General features: G+C 43.6%; 1 protein-coding gene across 1 annotated transcript in view; it reads right to left on the bottom strand.

Annotated features, from left to right (window-relative positions):
* Positions 1 to 532: 532 nt before the first annotated feature.
* The window catches only part of EDA (ectodysplasin A), a gene marked incomplete at its 5' end in the record, with an annotated part of 82,263 nt that continues 66,900 nt past the window's right edge, over positions 533 to 15,895 (bottom strand). The window contains 5 exons of the mRNA XM_083371778.1: positions 533 to 856; positions 2,549 to 2,679; positions 7,697 to 7,748; positions 8,660 to 8,694; positions 9,833 to 10,012. Coding sequence (XP_083227904.1) covers positions 605 to 856; positions 2,549 to 2,679; positions 7,697 to 7,748; positions 8,660 to 8,694; positions 9,833 to 10,012 — 650 coding nt within the window. The 3' untranslated portion in view covers positions 533 to 604. The remainder of the gene's footprint in view (positions 857 to 2,548; positions 2,680 to 7,696; positions 7,749 to 8,659; positions 8,695 to 9,832; positions 10,013 to 15,895) is intronic.

Raw genomic sequence — 15,895 nt, 5'->3', positions numbered from 1 at the left:
AAATCCAGAAAGAAACCTCTTTTTTAAAAACCTGCAACACATTTGCTTTCGAAAATCGAATTCACTATTTGAGCTGGGTAGTGTGTTTTTGCCAAAGGCAACTTCCAGCTTCATAAATAGTCCCTCATCTGTAATTCCAGTTTCTAAAATATGGATCTTATTACGATCAGAATTTGGATGTGTCCTGGCCACGTTCTAGGGTCCCTTGTATATTTGGTATCAAAAATTAAGAGTGGGACAAAATCTTTTGCTGTTAACATACATCCTCCTGGAGAGCATTCGGTTGCCTGCCTTCCATCATCTGGTTGCCATCGTAACTCTTATCAGTGCAAGGTGTGGGAAGGAAGTGGCCTTCTGACCGCCTGCCTCTGATGTGATATATACAGCTCAGGTGGAAGGTCTTGGAGGCTTGCCCCCCCTGCCCCCCCCCAGCAGTGCTCCATTTTTTTAGCACTGCTCCGCTGGAACCAAGGGAAACCTGGCTTTCTTCCCATAGTTACATAAAAAAATAAATATCTCGTCAGTTCTTTCTTTCACTCTTCCCAATCTTTTGAACAGCGATGCCAGGTGGTTTCAGAAGCCCCCACCTGAGGTCCCAAGGTCCTTAAGGAGAGGGCCCATCCCCTAGCCGTATGGCCCCAAAGAAGGTGGTGTGCTTGCTCATGTTGATGGAGATGTCAGCGTGGACCATTTTAACAGCGATCTTCTGCCGAGCTTTGAGGAGACAAACCCCAGCTGTGTAGCAGGTGTTGAAGTTGGTCTTTCCCGTCTCAATACTCCGCGTGCACTGCAGAAAAGGCTTTTCATCCACCACCACCTCGAAGCTGGCAAAATCTGTGAAGTTTATGTAATATACCTAATTGGAAATGGAACATTTGGAGAAAAAAAAGTATCACCAGGAGGAAGAAACCCTACAGGATTCATGTAAAAGTGCGCCTATAGTAATGCTTGTTATTCAAAATACAGGATATATTACTCTTTAATGAGGGCAGAGAACATGGACACCAGTCACTGAGCCGAAAGGCTGTCTCTGTCACACACACACAGGGTCCCACAAAACAAAATGAATTCATTTAATGGAACGCACAATGACGGTTGAACTGATGATCAAAGATCCTTGAAACAAGTCTGATTTTGTTCACGGATTATTTTCAAAGAAAACGTAAGGCTTCAGTTGATTTCCCACTTCCACGGTTAGTGGCCTATCAAAGAAGCAGGGCTGAAATGCCATCTCGTGAGGAATAAGCCAATCCACACAAGAAAAATATACCACTTCATTGGGAAAGGTTTGGCCTGTGGGGACAGACATGCTCATAGGCTCTATTACCTAAAGAAATTATTTGTGGAAAGCTAGTTTAAAAACAAACAAACACCCAACCCTCATAATCTTCACAGAACGCTCCAGTCACAGTTTTATAAGATCCCCAGGGGGAAAAAATCTATGCCACCCATGTAAAAGGTTTCAGGCTGCTGCATTCATGGACAGGCTGCCAGAATGACCCATCAAGCTTGGAACACTTTTGTCTTGTCTTGCATGGGGGCCTTTCACACCTCTGCCTGAGGACCTGGCCTGTCTTCTGCCAGCGAACTTCCAGATTCCTTACCTGGTGCTTTCACCCCACCCCCACCCCCGAATTCTGTAGTAATTCATAATATACACACAGTAGGACAACAGGTCAACCGCAAGCAGGGAAGGGCAGGTCAGAACAGGCAGCTTAAGAAATGAGTTTTGTGAAAAGGCACCAGGATGGGGCTTGTGCAACTCCCAATGGGTTGAGAGGCTGGGATGTACCCTGAAAGTTGGCAGGAGCACTTACAATTTTATTTTTAAATTGTAACCCCCTCCACCCTCAAAGTGATCTGCAGTGTTTGTGGCTTGGGTTTTATTCCCCTTTTAATAAAGCACCTGTGACACTGAAAAAGTGGTTTTCATTTTTCTTTTTAATTTAGGAGACAGACAGAAAAGGACATATTCTTTGAGGAGGTAAGCGAATAAGTACATGAGGCAACCAAGAAATGGATTGGGGTGGGGGGGGCTAAGGAGGAAGGGATCCTGACCATCAAAGACAACATTTTGAGGACAGTTGAAAAATGCCATACAGGCAAAGTGGTGAGGGCTGCAAGGAGATGCAGGCTTGGAGACAGGAGGAAGTCTGGCCGGGGGTGGGGTGGGGTGGGGGGCTGCAGGGTCCATTAAAATCCTGTTAGACACATAAGAGTCTAGAAAAGGAGAAGTTGCATTCCTGATCTAGCAAGACAGCTGGCATTTCAGCAATACTACTACATCCTGAATTTATTTCCTATTGTCTACATCTACAACATGGATGTCAAACTGCTGGCCCACGGGCCGGATATGTCATGTGGAAGCCACACCCACCCCAACTCCACCCCTAGTCTACAAGACACCCCTAGTCTACAAGATAAAAGACTTGTTGTTAATGCATACACTTTTGATTGCCTTCCTTTGTTCTGCAGCAACACCCTTCTGATGCCACAGATGTTGCACTTTGGATACAGGAAAAGGAGTTAGGCCTAAGACCGTACTCACTTCTACCTGACTATAGACGAAGTACGTGCCGTCTGCCAGTACCTCCAGCTCGCCACTCCGGGTGTGCAGCTTAAACACTTTCGGGTTCATTGTTATGCGAGACCAGTCATTAAGGACTCCACCTGAAAGATCTCAGCATGAGAAAATGGCAGTCACTCAAAAGTCATCATGAAAAGAAACATAAAAGTACAAACATGACAGGATCAGGGTAGAACATCTTATACAAAAGGGGATGCTTGGTTTAAATTGACATGTCTCAGGAATGGCGAGAGGCAGCTAGTGGCCTCTCAAGGACACACGTTCAACAGAAGTCATCACCAGTCTGGACAGCGACAGTCACACCTAGGAGGAAACTGTCAATCTGCCAAAATAAAGAAGGAAGATGCATGCTATTGGCTGTCAAAGCCTTGGTAACAGAGAGGAAGATTTCCCCAAAATCCTCTACAACCAGAGGTAGCAGAAATGTTGGGAATAGAACTGTTGGGGCAGAGAAGATACAGAAAGAGGAAGACAGGGATGGAGTAACTTAGAAGACAGTAGGCTCCCACCCAGCCACTCCCATGCAGAAAGGCCCCAGAAGTTCAGAGGGAACCCCAAACCTTAAGTCTCCCCTCCCTGGGTACCCTGTGAAGGCTGCATTTATCCAAAGGACACAGAAGGAATCCGCTCTCTCTCCCAAGCCTTTCGCTGGGAGGTCTAAAGACTGAAATCTGCAGTCTGCTGTGCAGCGGAGTTCACAACTCCACGGGTCTACATACAGAATACACGCATTAAGAAAAGGGGGTAGCAAAAATTCATACGGCGTGTACGCACTTTTCCCATTAAAAATCACATTGTGAAAAGGCCAATAAAAACACGCCTAAGAGATACAGGGACGTTTGCATAGACTTTCCTTCTTTTCTTTCTTTTTTGCCGAGTTGGTCAAAACAAAACTTGCGGCCGAGTTTCATTCATACGATGCGGCTGATGCAGAGGTAGCATCCCTCGTTCCAGCAAACGTGGTGGCTGAAGGAGAACCAGCTCCCGGCCAACAGGCAGCCGTTTGGGGGACGGTCCTTTGCTGCTATGGGAAAAGAAGCGCTCTGCCATCATTTGACCCAGTGTCAGCACCAAACTGGCCATTAAAAAGCCTTATTTGGGGGGAGGGGGAGGGTAAGGCAGGAGAACAGAAGAATTGGGCTGTTGGATGGGTGGTTCTCCAATCTGTCTTGCTCCAGGCCCCTTGGGCAGGGGGTGGGTGGGAGGGTGGAGAGAGGAAACAGAAATGTGTAGCAGCCGTGATGGTAGTTCCAGCCCCCAGGCACAGAGGCTCCCTGGCCGGGCTTTGGGCCAATCTCACTTGCTCAGGGCTGTCTGGGAAGGATCCCTGGAGCGGGCATTGTGTCAGCCCCTGTATACCCAGGCGGAGACTGGCACTCCCTGGCAGCGCTTCCACAGCTACCGACCTGGTCTTCCGCTCACTGTGTTCATTGCCCTTCTCAGTTCTTGGCCCGTCTTCAGTTAATTTACCCTCCCGCTCTTTACCACTTTTATAACATTTATAATCTTTAATTTTGAAACTGTCCTCTTTCAGTTTACACTAGCACTGAATTCCTCCCACAAATTCGTTATTAATCAGCTCCTTTTTTCCTCTCTGATTTTTTTCCTAGCCGCTTGGGGAACCATCACCCAGCCAGACTGCCTTATCAGTGATTTTGGCAACTGGCCTGAAATAGTCCTTTGGGGAACACCAACTCACAGCCAATGTCCCCCCACCCCCGAGGAGGCAGGCAAGGCCCCCTCCCACCAGGCAAGCAGCAGGTGGAGATCTGATGCGACTGGCCTGCCAGTGTGTTGGCTTGCTTTTCAGCTCTTTTTCTTGAAAGACCACATGGGGAAATTCCAAAGGCTCACCCACACACTCTTCCCCAACTCCGCTTTTCAGGATGTTAAAAAAGCTTTTATTTCACTAAACATAATGACAAAAGAATAGAAAGAAAAGGGAAAAAAGAGCCAAACAGAATTGCTAAGAGGCTAGGCCTTAAAGATAGGGAAAATACATTTATGGCCCTAATTGCTCAGTGGAGACCTGACACTGCATGTGATGTACAAGTCATCTCTCTGCAAACATCGATTATGGATATTACAGTGAAACGGGCTCATCCTTTATTGAAACTGTTGCGTAAGCACATATGAGAAGTCCTTTTCTTCATTTTTCAGGAAGGCCACTGCTGAGGCAAGATGAAACCAGATCAAAGAGGCCGAGTAATAATCGCTTGTTGCTGTTCCCACAACATACTTTCTGCCTGGGTCCGGACTCACTTCCAAGCATTGTGAGAATATGGACCATGTAATTAAAGAGAGGTGCCCGCAGAAGACTTTGCTGAGAGCCTTGAGGCTGCTGCAGAGGCTATTGAGAATTCACTCGAAAGACAACATAGGAAATGGAAAGGGTGGCCAGCCTGTGTGTGGAATAAGGGCCCATGGGAAGGACCCCTCCCCCTCACAGCCAGCCTCTATCTTGTAGGGATGTGTGTCACGGGAAGGAACCTTTTGGCTCCATCCTTCCTCTAGAGCAGGGGTAGGCCACCTTGGCTCTTTTATGACTCGTGGACTTCAACTCCCAGAATTCCTGAGCCAGCATGGCTCAGCTTGGAAACCTCTCTTTTCCCTCAGCATGGCTGGCTCAGGAATTCTGGGAGTTGAAGTCCACGAGTCATAAAAGAGCCAAGGTTGCCTACCCCTGCTCTAGAGAGATGCTGAGCCTTCTGCTTGCTTGGTGTTCTCATTCCAAAGAGTAAGAAAAAGAAAAGTGCTAATGGGGAAGTTCCAGGTTGCTTGAGCAAGAGTCCAGATTCAGAAATGAATCAGGGTTAAGCACCTTTTGTCTAAAAGCAGGCCAGGCTGCTTCCTGAACTCAACCTCTGCTTGTGAAGCCCCGGGCCTTACATGATACCTGCCATGGCCCAGACTTAAGATTCTGAATCTAAGGAAGCTGCTCCAGCTGATCCTGTGGAATGCCAACCTCAGGAGACACCACACCAAAATTACATAAGGCTGATCAAGCACAGGCACCACCTGGACAACTGGAGCAGTCTGATCAGGATGACGGAAGGCCTCCCAGCCTCTGCACCTGGCCAGGAGAGCGGAGAAGAGACATTCCAGGGAGCCAAGCAAGTGAATAAATCTCTTGATTGATGACAGCTGATTGTAACCTGATTTCAGAGGCAGCCCTGATCCACCTTCCCTTTGCTGGAAACAACATCTAATTCTGGCTCTCGTATGCCAATCCTGTGGATCCTGCTGTATAAGAAACCTTGAATCTCTGAGCAATGTGGGAAGCCTCTTAGAATTTTTGTTTTTGTTTGACTGACAACCCTGATGAGGCTCCTGCAACCCTGGACTGGATTTTGTCAGGCATAACAAAGACCAGGTCCACCCACAAAGGTCCAATTAAACTGATTTGCTGCTAAAAACCTAGGCACAGGAGGAATCTTATCACCTAACAGTTGGCATTTGGTTGGAGTTAGACTAGGATCAATGAAATTCAAAGGGGAGGGGTTGGACTTAGTCTGCTTGTGGCTACATCGGGATTCTGGGCTGATCCCTCTTTTAACTCCGCCTTCTGCTCCTCCAGCTCCTCCTCCTCCTCCTCCTCCTCCTCCTCCTCCTCCTCCTCCTCCTCCTCCTCCTGCTGATTTGGACTATTCTGCATGCTCCTATTAAAAGCAAACTCTTAAGGCAACTTTCTGTTTTGTTGTTCTGTTTTACTGTTATCTCTTCAGCCTTAAAAGAAAACTGCTAATCTCCATAGCAACCACGCTTGAGCGTGTGTGTGACTGAAACCCGAAGCAGGACAATAAGGTGGGGTTATGGAATTCACTGGGTGGTCTCTCTCATGGGGATGTTGTGGAAGGAATGGCAGACAGACTGCTATGTATACTGATTTAAGAGTAGAGATTTATCTTGGAGATAAATCACAGAAGGAAAATAATAAGACATCCTGAATTGTACTAAGAAAATACCTTTCAGGTCAGGTATATGGGTTGCTGTTAAATAAGCTGAGAAAATTTGAGAAAATCTGATTGATGCCAGAATTGAATGGCATTCTGAATAGAAATATCTGACGTGGTGACACTTTGTGTTTGTTTTTAGTGTTGCCTTTTTGTTGGTGCTGGAGACAACAGGGACAAAAAGCAACACTAAAAACAAACACAAAGTGTCACCATGTAAAAGAAAGGAAACTTTCTATGTGAGAAAAGTTGTGTTTGCTAGAACAGTTGCGTGTTAAATACTGTTTATTTTCCCGTTGCAGAGTAATGCAGAAAGCTTCAGAATTCCCTGCCTTCACATAAAGCTCTACAGAACTCAACGGGCTTTCAGGAAGACAAGAAGGCAGGGGGGGGCCTGCAGACTCATCTGGAGAAGCAGATATTTGAGAAAATTTTTATTTATTTTATTTTATTTTAATCCCATTTATATCCCGCCCTTCTCCGAAGACTCAGAGCGGCTTACAATCTAAGAAGCACAAATCAATGTGCTTAGCAATAGCCTTCATTCCATGTATATGACTGCTTATTTGGGCTTTCGCCCCCCCCCCCAAGCGGCATTATTACAAAGTCAGCTTATTGCCCCCGACAAGACAGGAGAACTTCAAAAGTCCACCAGAAAAGAAGGTCTGTCCTAAGAGCTGTGAAATTAGAACTTTACTGGAGTGTCCACAAGTGTAGGTTTGACTGCACATCGAGGTTTGTTTTAATAGTACACACGTTTAAAGCAAATATGCATCACATTTGAGGCAAATGGGGTCGAAGGTGACATGGAAGACACCAAAATGGGGACCAAAGAGTCAACTTCCAATAGGCCTAGAAGATTAAGGAGTAGCTACATGGTGCACCTGAGGTAAAATTCAATTTGACATGACAATTAGAGGCAAACAAAGATTGAGATAGTGAAGATGGTGATGAGCATGAAAACAAAATATCTGGACTGATGTGATAACTTATTCTAATTAAACATAAAAAAATGAAGGAGAAAGAAAAAAAGACAATCAAATTAGTGTTATATGCTGTTGAAATGTTAAAATATTCTATTTCCTTTAACAGAAACTAGGAAACTGACATTGTGAGTTGTGGGTCTTTGTTGTGGCTGAGTGCTTGGCATTCTTACCATTCTTGACTTGGATAGCAGAGCCCTGTCCTTGAAGGTGAACTACTGCTGGCTGCAAAACAGAAGAGAGCAGAGTCAGATTGAAACAAATGTACATTTCCAGTTTCCAAAAATGCCCAAATTCATCCTGAACATTTACAATACACAGTCCTCAAATTATGACAATTAGGACTGGAATCCCAGGTGATCATTAAGCAAAGAGACCCATGTCACTGTTTCTGGCAGTTACACTCGTGAAAACATCTCCCGGGATGGAGTGAAAGAGTGCCCACTGGAGGGTTTCCCCTCTCCTCCATGCACGGAGGGGAGATCCTTTTGGGGGCTGCAGGAATGGAGCTGAAATCCAGAAGCTTTCAGGTCCCCTATGTGTTCTCCACTTTCACCCCTCCCTGCCAGTTTCCCCTTTCCCCTTTGGAGGAAAGCTGGCAGAGAAGATTGCAAATGGCAATCACATGGTTGTGAGGCCCTTGGCAACTGGTTGTAAATGCGAGTCACTTACCAAGTACCTGAAATGTCATATGGTCATGGGGGGAGGGGGGAGGGTGGCACATCTTTTTATAATTGCCAGAAGTGCTTTAAGGGCCATAACACACCTTTCCAAGGCCATCATAATTTTAAAAGGTAGTAAGTTGAGGTCTACCTGGAAGAGACCATGATTTTCTGACCACACGGAACTAAAAGACCATTTCTATGAATAACTTATTTGGTCATCAAGAATTTCCTAAATGCAAGCTGTGAAAGACTGACACAAATTTGTGAAATTACAGCAAATAATTCCTTTAGCAACGTAACATGAGGAAAAGATGGTAAATCTAATCAGGTTGCCTAGATTATATGCAAGGATGGATGGATGGATAAACAAATCTGGTCTGGCTGGAAAATTAGCATTTTTACATTAAAAAAGCAGGCACAATTCATTTGTGACCAGGGTACTGAAGTTTCCCCCCCAATGAAGTCACTGACCTGTGAATCCCGAGGACCTGCTCTTTCTGCTGTACCTGCAAAATAGTTTCTATATTGAGTCATATATGGTTTTATATGAGCAAGCTTTTTTAAAAGACTTCTTTAAAATCCCATGCTTTTAGGATTTCATTGGCCTTGAAATTGAGTATCTGCACTATATCCTGTAGGATACCTACATCCCGGAAAGACACCTTTCCTACGGTGACATTGCATTTACTATTTTACAGCCAAAAAAATCAGTTAGCGCCTTGCCCCTAAATTATATAATTGCAGCCCCCTCCCAACCCTAGTACAGAACATTTACACCACTATTGCCCTATTCTCCTCCCTCCCTCGCTCATTCCCACTTATTAAAACACAGGTCACCCTGAATCCAAAAAGCCATAATTCAGAAAAATCCTGAATAATAGCTGGTATTTCAAGATATCAAAATAAAAAGTTCTTGCTTCACAATTTATACTCAATATTTTCAAATGGGTATTTTATGTATTTTTAGACCTTTTTAAACAGGTTAGGAATGGTGACTCATTTTTAAATTTTACCCTTTTTAGAGGGAAAATGAAGAGAGATCCATCAGTTTTAATTCTACAAATTAAGACTACATTTGGCATGATTTTGGCATAACTATAAAAAGAGCTGTGCTGGTGCAGTGGTTAGAATGCAGCATTGCAGGCAAACTCTGCGCACAGCCTGGAGTTTGATCCTGACCGGCTGAAGGTAGACTCAGCCTTCCTTCCTTCCAAGGTTGGTAAAATGAGGACCCAGATTGTTGGGGGCAGCACGCAAACCCCTTAGCGAGGGCTGTAAAGCACTGTGAAGCGATACATAAGTGCTCTTGCTGTAACTCAGCAAATTCACTGATCCCCACTGCATTGAGAGAGGACGGCTGCAAGTCTCTGCACAGAAAAGTCAACGAGGACCAGGCAGGTCCTGGGAAGATTCCTTTGCTCCTCTGTGACATTCTTCATGGGTTATGTGGAGGTCAAACACGTAGTTTGGACAATCCTCTATTTCGTGCCCTTCGGGACAAGGCCAGAGCCTAGGCGTTTTTTGAGGTGACAGTTTCTCACATTCCCGTAGGTGCCTACAAACCCCCACAGTTGACAAGCATTATATAGTAGGGTGACAATTTTAATCTTTCTTGCACGTCTATTCGCCCTCCTAAGCACTTACCGGTAGGCCCTTGCAACCCAGGGGGTCCCTGGGGGCCTGGAGGTCCCGGAGGTCCCGGAGGTCCCATCACTGTGGTACCTGGAATGCCAGGTATACCTGGAATTCCGGGGGGGCCTTGGGGGCCAGGTGGGCCAGGCGGGCCTTGGGGCCCAGGAGGTCCAGGAGGGCCAGCTTTTTTGCCTGTGAAAATACAGGGTTGAGTTTTCATTTGTACAAGCTACGTAGGCAGATTCTATTGCTTCCCAGCTATGACGGTTAACAGGACTGACACCATTGCTTCTTCCAGTAACTCATCCACATACAGTTCTTTGAAAGTAACAGGAAGTATGCAAACAGAAATTTGCCAGGGTTCAGCAGAAGGAAGAGACAATGAAAAGAACAGAACGAACAGAGAAAGACCACAAGAAGTGTCCGAGTCTGCTGTTGACCACCATGAATATATCCTGAGAGCCGCTGATTGATATCAAAAGTGACCGTTTCCTATTGAGTAAGCAGAGAACCAGGGGATGAATTCACAGTGATTAATTAAACAGTATACTTTGTTGTGAGAGTTCATGGAGAATTCCCGAGACCCAGAGGCAATTAATAAGAAAAAGGAAAGTCTTATTTGCTAACAAAGTGACATGTGCAGGTCTCTGCACTCGTTTCCTGCAAGGCCTGTGACATTTTTGCATTCCTGCCTGAGAGAAATCTGGCATATATTTGCAAGCTCAGGGCAGTCTTAGAAAAGAAGGGGAGAAAAGGATTGGAGGAATTGTTTGCCCAACTACTGGATAGGTGGGGGCTATGGATTGACCCTGTGCATCTTGGAGGCTCCAATAGTAGCTTCCCCCTCTCAGCTGAGTGCCAGGAGGCAGGTGTGACTTGTGGGAGGGGTTCTCCTGGGAGCCCTGGGGGGGTGAGGGCAGAGTGACTGCGGTGGGGGTGAATGGATGCCTTGGCCTGGGAGGAGGAAGCAGGGGTGAGGAGGGCCCCGGGGGGGGGAAGAGGAGGGAGCAGACGTGGCCGCTGGGAGAGTGATGGGCAGGGAGGGGAAATAACGGGATCCTGAAGGCAGTCCAGACTCGGGGTCTTTGGGCTCGCTGGCTGAGAGCTGCCCTGGCCAGCTATTGTGACCTTGTCCACAATCTGATCCGTGTTACTGAAACCTGGGTGGGCCTGGAGCGGGTTGTTCCCCTCTTGGAAAGGGCCACCCTAGACTCTGGGTTGCCGTTGTTGTCGTGCCAGATTCCCAGAGGGTTTCAAGAGGCCTTGCTCTGCAGACAACTGCGTGCGGCTCCCTCTGGTCGGAGTTGGGCTTTAAGGGTTCCCAGCTCTATACTTCTATACATTCCCAGAATGTTCCCAGCTCTATACCTCTTCCCCCTCCGTCTTCTCTTCCTAAAGTGAACCATTCTGATCTCCCTTAATCTCTACTTGCTCCAGTTTTATCTGAATTGAGTAGCTTGAAAACATACTGTGGAATTACTGTATTATTGGTCAGTCTTGACTCCTGGCAAGTGCTTGAATAAACCCCTGCAGTTTTCTAGAAAGGTTTCAAAAGCTGAGAGGCTATGCCTGCCCAGCTGGCTTCCTGCCCAAGGCCGTCTTCAGGTTTCTAACTTGGTGCCTTAATCATTACATCAAACTGGCCCTCCAAGTGTGGAATTAGCTCATCCTGTAATTTGGACAATTGATTTCTACTCATGCAACCTAATTTGTGTTGTTTTTTGAAACTGCGCTTCAGAACTTACATTTATATTCAGCTTTTGATCAACCAGAATCCCTTTTTACAAATAGTAGCTAAACCAGCATCCCCCATCCAGGCCTGTAACTCTATGCCTGTAACCTACTAAGATTGTCTTGAATTTTGCTGGTAGGCAGTCCGCTTCGGGGCTCAAAACAAAACATCTATAAAGCCGTAAATGACACGAGACTGCGTGGCTGGATAGGATTCCCTCTGTCCACTCTGGAACATTAAAGGATGGCTGCTTCCCCCTCGTTACAGATGCAGGAAATCAAGGAGGGTTGAGCTAGGAAATCACCATCATATTACAGGAATACACTTCCTCTGGTTCAACAACTTTTGCTGTTATTAATTTACAGTTTTGGTCATCACAATGTAAAAAAAGTTGTTGAGATTTTGGGAAGAGTGCAGAGAGGAGCAACAACAATGGTTAGGGAGCTGGAGGCTAAAACATACGAAGAACGTATGGGTATGAAATTGGGTGTGTCTAATCTAGTAGAAAGAAGGACTAGGGTGTGACATGATAGTAGTGTTCCAATATTTGAGGAGCTGCCACAAAGAAGAGGGGGTCAACCTATGGTGCAAAAGCACCAGAAGACAAGAGGGCAGGACAAGAAACAATGGATAGAAACTAATCAAGGAGAGAAGCAACCTGGAACTAAGGAGAAATTTCCTAACAGAACAATAAACCAGTTGAGCGGCTTGCCTTCAGAAGTTGTGGGTGCTCCGACACTGGAGGTTTTTAAGAAAAGATTGGACAGCCATTTGTCTGAAATGGTATGGGGTCTCCTGCTCAAGCAGGGGTTTGGACTAGAAGACCTCCAAGGTCTCTTCAAACTCTGTTATAACTAATACTGCAGCCAGACTCTATGGATTAATATACATACATATTAGACAGAGCTTAGTAGTCATAGTAGTCATTCATTGTTTACAAGTGCTGAGTTTTAATAATCATCACATTGTTTTAAAATGCCTGCAGAGGCAGTGATTTGATTTAGCCAGATTATTAGCAAGGTGCCTCATTAACATAAAATAACAAAAACAAATTCATCTTGCCCCAGTTAATGAATGTGATGATAGTTTGACATTAACTAACTGAAAAAGCATCACATGCCCTACAGCATCAAGACATACTAAGCAGCCTGGATGCTACCTGAAACCCAAACCTTTGGACCAATTAGTCCTGCTTCTAATCACAAGGTCCTTGCTGGGCAGCAATTGGACTGACATGAGACTTGACCGGCATGCATTTAGGCTATTCCCATTCTCTGGACCGGCCTGGGCAAGAGTGGGTAGGGTGGCCTGGAATGGTGGATCCCCATTACAGGTCAGGTAAGACTGCTGGTCTTCTGCTTGGCAGGCCCAGACACGGTGGGCATGAATGTCTCTTTCCCACCCAGAGAAGAAGCTGCAGAATTCCACCCCCACCCCCCGCAGGCCACACTCGCCCCCATCCTTCTGGCAGGTGAGCCACAGGGACAACCTACCATCATGAGAGCTATTTTTATTTCTGCTCTTAACTCCTATGCCTGAGGAACAAGGCGTGGATCTGGAAGCCCTTCTTCCTTGGGTTTATCTGATTGAATGACATCACAGCATTATTTTTTCTTCCACCCGTGTCAAGCCCAGTCCCAAGGAGTGCAATTTTGTCTTACTATAAAGAGCGCAGCAAACTTGCTTTTTATTTTTTAAAATGTTTTTATTAATTTATAACATAAAATACAAAAATGCAAAAGAAAATAGTAGGAAAGATAGGGGAAAGAAACAGGAAGGGAAAAGTGTGGGGAAAAGGCAAAGAAAGAAAGAAAGAAAGAAAGAGAGAGAGAGAGAGGGAGAGAGAGAGAGAGAGAGAGAGAGAGAAAGAAAGAAAGAAAGAAAGAAAGAGCGTTGACTTCCAACTTCCTTTTGTATAGTAGAATAGAATAATAGCATCACACCTCAACTTTTTTTAAAAATTTTTTTATTAATTTTCTAATATTACATTTACATATTTGAAAAGCAACGTGGCAGCTGAGTACAATAATTCTATTACATATAGACATCATTAGTGCAGATCTCAAACTATTACTATTCCCTCTCTTTCCCCCTTAATATATACTGTCTTATATTTAAGTTAATACAATACTTATTCTATCAATCAAATAAAAAATAACTTTCTAACATTTATCAATAATTTTTAGTTTTTTTATATCTTAATTGTTTTAATATTCAATCTTTTAGACAATCACCTAATAACATTTTTCTCTATTTTAATTTCTATTGATATTTAAATTTAACGTTTAATATTTATCCTTCCCAAATTTTAAATGACCCCAATTCCTTTATCACAATTCCTCCCAAAGTCTGGTGTTCAGAATACACATCTTATCTATATAAGTTCTCATCACGTACATCAACAAATTAATAGTACAATATAATATTCTTATTTTCTAATAATTCTCAAATATCTTAAAATCTTAAATTTGATAACCGAAATTTCTTTTATGTCCACACTTCCTCTCTCTTCCTCATTATATCTACTATCTCATACTTAAAACTAATATTTTTTTCCTTACTGCTACAAACATATTTATTACTTTCATCAATAAAGGTTTAACTTATATATATCTTAATCACCTTTACATGATCTTTATACACAATATTCCAATTTAACTGTTAGTATTTATACTTCTAAATTTTACATAACCAAATTTTCTTTATCTCAACTCATAACAGCATGTTATATTCCAAATACACGCCTTATCTATTTAAGTATATTCTATTTTAAGATATAAAGATATATCTATTACTTTCATCAATAAGGTTTTAGCTTATATGTGTCTTAATCACCTTTACAGGACCTTTATACACAAATCAACATTCAAATTTAATTGTTAGTGTTTACACTTCTAAATTTTACTTGACCAAAATTTTCTTTATCTCAACTCATAACAATATCTTGTATTCAAAATGCACATCTTATCTATTTAAGTGTATTGTACTTTAAGTTGTCATAGGTAGATCAAAACCCCATTCTATTTCAGTCTTATTCTCGCTTTCCTTCTTTGCCAAGTTGTCTTCCATGTCCGCGCCTTTGAATCCTCGAGCAAATCTCCTTGTATTGTTATATCTATTATCTGACGTTGAAAAGACCATCCAGTTGCCATTTTGTTGAGAGGACTAGCAAATCTAACAGGTCGTCTCTTTATTTCTTCATCTCAATGTAGTTGTCCTGAACTGTTTGTCTTCGCTTCCATCTGTTTTTCTTTTTGATCCTCAGGTTTCTTCTGATTCATATAGAAAGTCTTTTCCTTTTTCCATGTTGTCAATTTCTTTTCTGGGTTTTCCATTGTCTGTATTTGTTGAGCAGTTAAATCTTCTGTCGTGATATTTAATTGTTCCACTTTTTCTGTTGTACTCTGCATAGATAATTCTTTAGTTATAGTCGTAGTTTGAATTTGCATATCTGGGCTGCCTTCTAGTTTTTTTCTGTAGCTTCTTAATTTGTCATCAGCTGTAAGAAGAGTTTGAATAATTGCTTTCATCATAAAGGGGGTTTGTTCCTGATTTTCTTCCATAATGTTGTATTTGCCTAAAAGGTTTACTGTACAATCAAGAAGTCCACTGAATAAAAAGCACAGCTGAATTTCTCACAGCTGATATTCAAGGTTGCATGTGTCTTATCTATTGTCTGGGCTGTCAGCCAAGTCTCTTTTAGACAATAACAAGTTAAACTCTTAAGTTTAGCCATCAGATGTCGCCCCAAAGTTTTTTCAGTTTTATTTCTATTTTAAAAAGAAAAACCCAGATCTTCAGTAAAAATAAAGTTAAAAAATAAAGAATAGAAAGTCTTTTAGTCCACAAATTTTAGGAAATAGAATTCCGGTTAGGATCCAGTTATTTTTTCAATGTTTTTAAACTTCCCTTAGTAGTTTCCAGAGGGAGGGCTAAAATCTCCCTTCCCTTTCAACAGGTGGGAAAATACTTTAACAGCTTGTGTAGGTACAGAAAATAATTAGGATTTAAGAGAGGTAGATCTCACCCAGTCTCTTTCACGCTGCTTTGGAGTTGCCTGATAGTAAGTGTGGCTTCAGCAGCCTAGTGACGAGCCATATTTCTATGGCCGGTCTTTTGTCCGCCGGTTTGGAGGGATTCTCCGGCGATCCAGCAAGGGGCCTTCCTTGCTGGTCGCCTCTACAGGACGACTTCCGACCCTTTTCAGGGTCCCCCAGCAGTGCGAAACTGGACGGGGAAGACAGAGCTCATCTTCCAGGCGGCCATGGTGGCCATGCAGCAAAACGGAAGTCCAAACCTCAACTTTTTACTTTTACATAATAGTATACACTAGGCATTTCTAT

The sequence above is a fragment of the Vipera ursinii genome (assembly GCF_947247035.1).
Source record: "Vipera ursinii genome assembly, chromosome: 12".
Lineage (NCBI taxonomy): Eukaryota > Metazoa > Chordata > Lepidosauria > Squamata > Viperidae > Vipera > Vipera ursinii.
This window is presented reverse-complemented; position numbering and strand designations above follow the sequence as displayed.